Below are 10,247 nucleotides of genomic sequence, written 5' to 3' on the forward strand. Positions count from 1 at the left end.
TTTTTTTTTTTTTTAGACACAGGGTCTCACTCTGTCTCCCAGGCTGAAATGCAGTGGTGTGATCATGGCTCACTGAAGCCTTGAACTCCTGGGCTCAAAAATCCTCCTGCCTCAGCCTCCCAAGTAGCTGGCACTATAGGGATGCACCACCATGCCTCCCTGATTTTTTATTTTTTCAATGCTTATAGAGATGGGACTTGCCATGTTGCCCAGGCTGGTCTCAAACTACTGGCCTCTAGTGATCCTCCTGCCTCAGCCTCCCAAAGTGCTGGGATTACAGTGGTGAGCCACCGCGCCCAGCCTGAATATGACTTCTTAAATGTGTATACTTGTTTTTGAGGCTATGTAACAACTGTGAGCATAAAGAATGTTTTCCTAGCTGCATGCTTGGACATTTTTAGTAAGAATAATTTAAACCAACACTGGACAGCCATGACTCTTTTTCTTTTTTTTCCCAGACGAAGTCTCACTCTGTTGCCCAGGCTGGAGTGCAGTGGTGCAATCTTGGCTCACTACAACCTCTGCCTCCCAGATTCAAGTGATTCTCCTGCCTCAGCCTCCTGAGTAGCTGGGACTATAGGCATATGCCACCAAGACTGGCTAATTTTTCATACTTTTAGTAGATGGGGTTTTACCATGTTGGCCAGGCTGGTCTCGATCTCCTGATCCCATGATCTGCCCGCCTTGGCCTCCCAAAGTGCTGGGATTACAGGCGTGAGCAACTGCACCCAGCCCCAAGACCCTTTAGAATTTTTTTTTCATATTAAGAAAATGAGTCTGAGAAACACTGTAGTCTATAATTAAGAATTGATCAGCTGGGTGCAGTGGCTCACACCTGTAATCCTAGCACTTTGGGAGGCCAAGACAGGCTGATCATAGGGTCAGGAGATTGAGATCAGCCTGGCTAACACGGTGAAATCCCGTCTCTACTAAAAATACAAAAAACTAGCCAGGCGTGGTGGTACATGCCTGTAGTCCCAGCTACTCGGGAGGCTGAGGGAGAAGAATCGCTTGAACCTGAGAAGCAGAGGTTGCAGTGTGCTGAGATCACACCATTGTACTCCAACCCGGGTGACAGTACGAGACTTGGTCTCAAAAAAAAAAAAAAAACAGAATTGATCATGGGGCCGGGCACAACGGCTCACACCTGTAATCCCAGCACTTTGGGAGGCCTAAGCGGGCACATCACTTCAGGTCAGGAGTTCGAGACCAACCTGGCCAACATGGTGAAATGCCATCTCTACTAAAAATACAAAAAAATTAGGCCGGGCACGGTGACTCACGCCTGTAATCCCAGCACTCTGGGAGGCCAAGACAGGCAGACCACGAGGTCAAGAGATTGAGGCCATCCAGGCCAACATGGTGAAACCTTGTCCCCACTAAAAATACAAAAATTAGCTGGGCCTGGTGGCATGTACCTGTAGTCCCAGCTACTCAGGAGGCTGAGGCAGGAGGATTGCTTAAACCCAGGAGGCAGAAGTTACCGTGAGCCGAGATCACACCACTGTTGTCTCCAAAAATGGAGATTTTTGGACTACAGGGATGCACCACCATGCCTCCCTGATTTTTTATTTTTTCAATGTAGTCCCTGTCTCTTATACACATCTAGATGTGTATAAGAGACAGATCTTGCTCTGTCGCCCAGCCTGGAGTGCAGTGGCCGGATTTCAGTTCACTGCAAGCTCTGCCTCCCGGGTTTACGCCATTCTCCTGCCTCAGCCTCCCGAGTAGCTGGGACTACAGGCGCCCGCCACCTCGCCCGACTAGTTTTTCGTATTTTTTAGTAGAGACGGGGTTTCACTGTGTTAGCCAGGATGGTCTCAATCTCCTGACCTTGTGATCCGCCCGTCTCCGCCTCCCAAAGTGCTGGGATTACAGGTGTGAGCCACCACGCCAGGCCCTATCTACTCTTTTTTTGTTTGTTTTTTTCTGTCGCCCAGGCTGGAGTGCAATGGCATGATCTCAGCTCACTGCAACCTCCACCTCACAGGTTCAAGCGATTCTCCTGCCTCAGCCTCCTGAGTAGCTGGGATTACAGCTGTGCACCACCAAGCCCGGCTAATTTTTGTATTTTCAGTAGAGACAGGGTTTCACCACGTTGGTCAGGCTGGTCTCAAACTCCTGACCTTGTGATCCACCTGCCTCGGCCTTCCAAAGTGCTGGGATTACAGGCGTGAGCCACCACATCCAGCGATAATTTCATTATTTTCAGTAAAGATGGGTTTTCGCCATGTTGGCCAGGCTGGTCTCAAACTCCAGACCTCAAGTGATCCACCCGCCTTAGCCTCCCAAAATGCTGGGATTAAAGGCGTGAGCCACTGCCCCTAGCCTCTATCTAGTTTTAAAAGGACTCAGCTAATATCAGGCCCGCTCACGCCCTCTCATGAGAGAACACATCGCATAGCTGAGATCCAGAGCCACAGGATTTGGCCTCTGGACTCTGGGCTAGTTCCTTCTGTGCACTTCTGTATCCTCATCTCTAAATTGGAGCTATAGCATTGGCAACATAGCAAGACTCCACCTCTACAAAAAATGCCTGTAGTCCCAGCTACTCTGGAGGCTGAGGCAGGAGGACCACTTAAGCCCAAGGGTTAAGCCTGTACTGAACTATGATTGTACCACTACACACTAGCCTGGGCAACAAAGCAAGACCCCATCTCAAAAGAAATAAAAAATAGGGTGGGTACAGTGGCTCATGTCTACACCTATAATCTCAGCAGTTTGAGAGGCCAAAGCAGGAGGATCACTTGAGTCCAGGAGATTGAGACTAGCCTGGGCAAAATAAAAAGACCTCATCTCTACAAAAAAATAAAAAATTAGCCAGGTGTGGTGGTACACACCGGTAGTCCCAGCTACTCAGGAGGCTAAGGTGGGGGATCCCTTGAGCTCGGGTCAAGAGTGCAGTGAGCCATGATCACATCACTGCACTCCAGCCTGGGTGACAGAGTATAACTCTCAAAAAATAAATATCTCAAAAAATAAATACAGGCCGGGCGCGGTGGCTCAAGCCTGTAATCCCAGCACTTTGGGAGGCCGAGACGGGCGGATCACGAGGTCAGGAGATCGAGACCATCCTGGCTAACATGGTGAAACCCCGTCTCTACTAAAAAATACAAAAAACTAGCCGGGCGAGGTGGCGGGTGCCTGTAGTCCCAGCTACTCGGGAGGCTGAGGCAGGAGAATGGCATAAACCCGGGAGGCAGAGCTTGCAGTGAGCTGAGATCCGGCCACTGCACTCCAGCCTGGGCAACAGAGCGAGACTCCATCTCAAAAAAAAAATAAAAAATAAAAATAAATAGATACACAAATAAAGTGGAGCTAGTAACTGCTATCTCTCATCATTACTGAATTTTTAAATGAGGACATAGTGGAGGCGAAGCTTCTAAAAGCAAAATGATCTATGCATCTTTGTTGTTGCTGTCATTAAGGATATAGAACAAGTTCTCAATTGAAGCTGAACATAAGAATCACCCAGGGAGCTTTTAAAACATGTGTATATTGGCTGGGCATGGCAGCTCACGTATGTAATCCCAGCACTTTGGGAGGCCAAGGCGGGCGGATCACAAGGTCAGGAGTTCAAGACCAGCTTGGCCAATATGGTGAAACCCTGTCTCTACTAAAAATACAAAAATTAGCCGGGCATGGCTGGGCTCGGTGGCTCACGCCTGTAATCCCAGCACTTTGGGAGGCCGAGGTGGGCGGATCACGAGGTCAGGAGACCGAGATCATCCTGGCTAACACAGTGAAACCGCATCTCTACTAAAAATACAAAAAATTAGCCGGCCATGGTGGCAGGCGCCTGTAGTCCCAGCTACTCGGGAGGCTGAGGCGGGAGAATGGCATGAACCCAGGAGGCGGAGCTTGCAGTGAGCCGAGATCACACCCCTGCACTCCAGCCTGGGTGACAGAGCGAGACTCCGTCTCAAAAAAAAAAAAAAAAAAAAAAGAAAAAGAAAAAAAAATTAGCCGGGCGTGGTGGCACGCAGATATAATCCCAGCTGCTACTCAAGAGCCTGAGGCAGAAGAATCGCTTGAACCTGGGAGACGGAGGTTGCAGTAAGTCGAGATTGTGCCACTGGACTCCAGCCTGGGTGACAGAGGGAGACCCCATCTCAAAAAACAAACAAACAAATAAAACACCCATATATTAGCTGGGTGTGGTGGCTCACGTCTGTAATCTCAGCACTTTGGAAGGCCCAGGCAGGAGGATCACTTGAGCTCAGGAGGTCAAGACCAGTCTGGGCAACATAGTGAGACCCTGTCTCTACATGGTGGCTCACGCCTATAATCCCAGCACTTTGGGAAGCCAAGATGGGACATGGTTTGAGCTCAGGAGTTCAAGACTAGCCTCGACAACATGGTAAAACCCTGTCTCTACAAAAGATACAAAAATTAGCCAGGTATGGTGGTGCGTGCCTGTGGTCCCAGGTACTTGGGAGGCTGAGGTGGGAGGATGACTTCAGTCCAGGAGGTGGAGGTTGCAGTGAGCCAAGATTACACAACTGTACTCCAGTCTGGGCGACAGAGCCAGATCCTTTCTTTCTTTTTTTTTTTTGAGACGGAGTCTTGCTCCGTCACCCAGGCTGGAGTGCAGTGGCACAATCTTGGCTCACTGCAACCTCCACGTCCCGGGTTCAAGAGATTCTCCCACCTCAGCCTCCCAAGTAGCTGGGACTACAGACACACACCACCACACTTGGCTAAGTTTTTGTATTTTCAGTAGAGACAGGGTTTCACCATGTTGGCCAAGCTCGTCTTGAACTCCTGACCTCAAGCAATCCACCGGCCTTGCCTCCCAAGTGCTGGGATTACAGGCATAAGTCACCATGCCCAGCTGCACGCTGTCTTAAAAAACTAAAAAAGGCCAGGTGAGGCTGAGGTGGGAGGATGGCTTGAGCCCAGGAGGTCAAGGCTGTAGTGAGCTGTGATAGTGCCACTGCACTCCAGCCAGGGTGACAGACCAAGACCCTGTCTCAATAAATTAATTAATTAATAATAAGGCCAGGCGCGGTAGCTCACGCCTATAATCCCAGCACTTTGGGAGGCCGAGGCAGGAGGATCACGAGGTCAGGAGTTCGAGACCAGCCTGGCCAACATGGTGAAACCCTGTCTCTACTAAAAATACAAAAATTAGCCAGGCATAGTGGTGCATGCCTGTAATCCCAGCTACTCGGGAGGCTGAGGCAGGAGAATCGCTTGAACTCAAGAGGCAGAGGCTGCAGTGAGCCGAGATCGCGCACCACTGCACTTTAGCTTAGGAGACAAAGCAAGACGTCATCTCAAAATAAATAAAATAAAATAATAACAATAATAAATAATAAATAAATAAAACACATATATGCCTTTGCCTCCCACACTCCCTTCTCTTCAGAGGAAATTTGCTCGGGTGGGACTTGCTCCCATCTAACTTTCTTTTTTTTCTCTTTTTTTTTGGTGTGTGTGTGTGATGGAGTTTTGCTCTTATTGCCCAGACTGGAGTGCAGTGGTGCAATCTCAGCTCACCGCAAACTCTGCTTTCCGGGTTCAAGCGATTCTCCTGCCTTAGCCTCCTGAGTAGCTGGGACTACAGGTTTGCACCACCACTCCGGGCTAATTCTGTATTTTTTTTAGTAGAGACGGGGTTTCACCATGTTGGTAAGGCTGGTCTCAAACTCCCGACTTCGGGTGATCCGCCCACCTCGGCCTCCCAAAGTGCTGGGATTACAGGTGTGAGACACCGTTCCCGGCCCTTCCAAGCTCCTTCTAAAGTGCAAGGGTTGAAAACACCAGCATAGACTGGTGTCTGGGAAATGCAATTTTCCAATATTATCAGTAAATACTAAAGAAACACTGTTGCAAAGCGTGACTTGGTGAGCCCTAATAATATGTCTATTAAAGGTCTTCTTTGTTCTAAGAGAGATTCATTACAAACAGAAAACATGATCTGAACCACAGAAATGAACTGTTAAATAGTAAAGAGTTTTTTAGTGGCATTTTATAGGATAAATTAAAAGCATGACACCATGTAAAGAACTATACAAACAAACAGATGAATACTCAAGTCATCTAAATACATCAGCAGTAAAGACCAAAAAGAGGTGGGGCGGAGGGAACCAAATGCTGATCTTAGTGTTTTACAATATTGTAGGACGTGTGGTAGGGCAAAACAAAACAAAACAAAACAAAGCATACAAAATCATTCCCCCATTCACAACAGACAAGCAGGCATGAGTCTGCAACAATGCTGACTCCTTTCTCTACACTTGTGCATCTATACTCTGACCTCATTAATCAGACTCCACAAAAGCCCGAATTTCTGATAAACTGAGCACATGATGTGTAATGCTTTGGTGAATAAAAATTTCAAAACAATTTTTACCTTTGGATAGTACCTCGGCATATGACTAATGGGTATTCAGTCTAAGATCAATTTTTACTTATTTATTTATTTATTTACTTAGAGGCAGAGTCTCACTCTGTTACCCAGGCCAAAGTCAGTGGCAAAATCATAGCTCACTGTAGCTTCGAACTCCTGGGCTCAAGCAATCCTCCTTCTTCAGCCTCCCAAGTAGCTGGGACTACAGGCACATGCCACCATGCCCAGCTAACTTTTCCTTCCTTCCTTCCTTCCTTCCTTCCTTCCTTCCTTCCTCCCTCCCTCCTCTCTCTCTCTCTCTTTTATTTTCTATTTTTTATTTTTTATTTTTTTATTGAGACGAAGTCTTACTCTGTCACCCAGGCTGGAATGCAGTGGCATGATCTCAGCTCACTGCAACTTCCAACTCCCGAGTTCAAGTGATTCTCCTGCCTCAGCCTCCCGAGTAGCTGGGATTACAGGCATGTGCCACCATGCCTGGCTAATTTTGGGGGGTTTTTTTGTTTGTTTGTTCTTGGTTTGTTTTTTTTTTTTTGAGACAGAGTCTCGCTGTGTCATCAGGCTGGAGTGCACTGGCGCAATCTCAGCTCTCTGCAACCTGCAACCTATACCTTCCAGGTTCCAGCGATTCTCTTGCCTTAGCTTCCCGAGTAGCTAGGACTACAGATGCATGCTACCACACTCAGGTAATTTTTTTTTTTTAGTAGAGATGGGGTTTCACCGTGTTGGCCAGGCTAGTCTCCAACTCCTGACCTCAGGTGATCCGCCCACCTCGGCCTCCCAAAGTGCTAGGATTACAGGCGTGAGCCACTGCACCCAGCCTGTATTTTTTTTGTTTGTTCATTTTTTTGAGATGCACTCTCACTCTATCGCCTAGGCTGGAGTGCAGCAGCATGATCTCGGCTCACTGAAACTTTTGCCTCCTGGGTTCAAGCAATTCTCCTGCCTCAGCCTCCTGAGTAGCTGGGATTACAGGTGTGCACTACCACACCCAGCTAATTTTTGTATTTTAATAGAGACAGGGTTTCACCATGTTGGTGGTCAGGCTGGTCTCAAACTCCTGACCTCAAGTGATCTGCCCGCTTCGGCCTCCCAAAGTGCTGGGATTACAGGTGTGAGCCACCGCACCTGGCTAATTTTTTTTCTACTTTTTTGTAGAGATGGGTTCCTACTACAGACTGGTCTGGAACTCCTGGCCTCCAGTGATCAGCATGCCTCAGTCTCCCAAAGTGCTGGGATTATAGGCATAAGCTGCCACACCCAGCCTATATATTTTTAAACAGAGATGGAGTCTCACTACATTACCCAGACTGGTCTCAAACTCCTGGGCTCAAGTGATGTCTCAGCCTCCCAAAATGCAGTGATCATGGGCATGAACCACCACATCTGGTCTTCAATTTTAGTCTATCTGTTATTTTATTTTATTCTGATTTAATACACTGCATAATGTATGCTTTTTATTTTCTCAAACATATTTACTCCCATCTCCTTTTATGAGATGGATGGGGTAGTTATTATCTGCTACTCCTACCCTATATTATACAACAGGAAATTGAAGCAGGGTAAAATCTAGTGGGATTGGCCATAATCACTCGGCTTTCACTGACAAGCATACCATCCACCTTCTCTCATGGGACCTCACTCCCTGCCCCCTGTCCCGCCACCCCCAAGCAAGCCTGAGCTACATTAACAAAGGCAGGACTGCGGCCTCAACACATACTGAGCAGCAGGGTAGAGCAACCATCCCTCATCACTGTTATCAGCCATCTACCATGAGCTCAGCTTACAGCAAGTCCTTACGTGTTACCTCATTTGACTCCCAACAAACCTTAAGAAGGTGTTGGGTATTATCGCTCCCTGGTCCTACTGAAGTAACCAAGTCTCTCAAATTTGATCACAGTTCCACGGCTAGTACATGCAAAGCCAACCTTAGAATCCAGGTTAGTCTGGCTTTAAAACCCATGCCCTTAAGCACTCAGCTATTATACAACAACTGGATGATGCATCTCAGGACAGCTCTGCAATTCCCTATACACCAGGACACCCCCAGTTCCTCACTTACTTGACGGCCCCAACATCCTCAGCATAACGCTGCATCTCTTCCCGGGCCCTCTCTTCTCGCAGCTCCCGCTGAAGCTCCTCAATCTTCTTCCGCTCAGCCTCATGCTTCTGCTCGGCCTTCCACACCTTCTCCACATTCCGGAGGGTCTGCGGGTGCCAGCTCTTCTTCAAATTCTGTGATAAATAAAAAGAAGGTGAGAGGCGGGGCGCAGTGGCTCAAGCCTGTAATCCCAGCACTTTGGGAGGCCAAGACGGGCGGATCACGAGGTCAGGAGATCGAGACCATCCTGGCTAACATGGTGAAACCCCGTCTCTACTAAAAAAAAATACAGGCCGGGCGCAGTGGCTCAAGCCTGTAATCCCAGCACTTTGGGAGGCTGAGGTGGGCGGATCACGAGGTCAGGAGATCGAGACCATCCTGGCTAACAAGGTGAAACCTCGTCTCTACTAAAAAATACAAAAAAAAACTAGCCGGGCGAGGTGGCAAGCGCCTGTAGTCCCAGCTACTCGGGAGGCTGAGGCAGGAGAATGGCATAAACCCGGGAGGCGGAGCTTGCAGTGAGCAGAGATCCGGCCACTGCACTCCAGCCTGGGCGACAGAGCGAGACTCCGTCTCAAAAAATAAAAATAAAAATAAAAAAAATTTAAAAAATAAAAAAAATTAGCCGGCCGTGGTGGCGGGTGCCTATAGTCCCAGCTACTCGGGAGGCTGAGGCAGGAGAATGGCGTGAACCCGGGAGGCAGAGCTTGCAGTGAGCCGAGATCGCGCCACTGCACTCCAGCCTGGGTGACAAAGCGAGACTCCGTCTCAAAAAAAAAAAAAGGTGAGAATAATTCGGGGGGTGACTGAGTGGCAGGTGTAACTAGCCCTGCCTCACCCACCCTTCCATATCCAAGGCAGGCAAGATGTCTTCAACAATGATAATGTGTGAAGGCAAGATGTCTTCAACAATGACAAGGTTTTCTTCCAATAATCTGTCACACATCTAGAGGGGAAGGGGAGGTTGTTCAAGTGTATAAAGCTTCAGGACAGGTCGGGCGCAGTGGCTCACACCTGTAATCCCAGCACTTTGGGAAGCGGAGGTAGGCAGATCACTTGAGATCAGGAGTTTTAGACCAGCCTGGCCAAAATGATGAAACGTCTCTACTGGAAATACAAAAATTAGCTGGGCGTGGTGGCACGTGCCCATGTAGTCCCAGCTATTCAGGAGGCTGAGGCAGGAGAATCACTGAACCAGGAGGCAGATGTTGCAGTGGGCCGAGATTGCGCCACTGTACTACAGCCTGGGCAATAGAGCAAGACTCCGTCTCAAAACAATAAGAACAACAACAACAAGAAAGCTTCAGGATAGAACAGGTCCTTCCTGAGTTCCCTTCAGACAGTTTTAACCTTAAAAGCATACAAGTCATCCTTCCACTAGCCATACCTAAATTGGAGCTGGTGATGACAAGACAGGAGGAATGCAGTAATGAGCAGGAAGGCACATATTTTGAAAGAGAACAGAACTCATGCACTTCTGACACTGGATATTCATTCTTTTAGAGTCTTGCTCTGTCACCCAGGCTGGAGTGCGGTGATCTCGGCTGACTACACCCTCCACCTCCCGGGTTCCAGTGATTCTCTTGCCTCAGCCTCCCGAGTAGCTGGGACTATAGGCATGCCACCATGCCTGACTAATTTTTGTATTTTTTAGTAGAGATGGGGTTTCACCATATTGGCCAGGCTGGTCTGAAAACGCCTGACCTCATGATCTGCCTGCCTTGGCCTCCCAAACTGCTGGGATTACAGGAGTGAGCCACCGTGCCCAGCCTTTTTTTTTTTTTTTTCTTG

General features: G+C 48.3%; 1 protein-coding gene across 1 annotated transcript in view; it reads right to left on the reverse strand.

Moving 5' to 3' along the window:
• CWC25 (CWC25 spliceosome-associated protein homolog (S. cerevisiae)) overlaps nt 1–10,247 on the reverse strand; it is a 29,417-nt gene that overhangs the window by 15,436 nt on the left and 3,734 nt on the right. The window contains exon 2 of the mRNA XM_011984710.1: nt 8,418–8,590. Within this exon, the coding sequence (XP_011840100.1) occupies nt 8,418–8,590 (173 nt within the window). The remainder of the gene's footprint in view (nt 1–8,417; nt 8,591–10,247) is intronic.

This window comes from Mandrillus leucophaeus, unplaced genomic scaffold (genome assembly GCF_000951045.1).
Source record: "Mandrillus leucophaeus isolate KB7577 unplaced genomic scaffold, Mleu.le_1.0 Scaffold272, whole genome shotgun sequence".
Lineage (NCBI taxonomy): Eukaryota > Metazoa > Chordata > Mammalia > Primates > Cercopithecidae > Mandrillus > Mandrillus leucophaeus.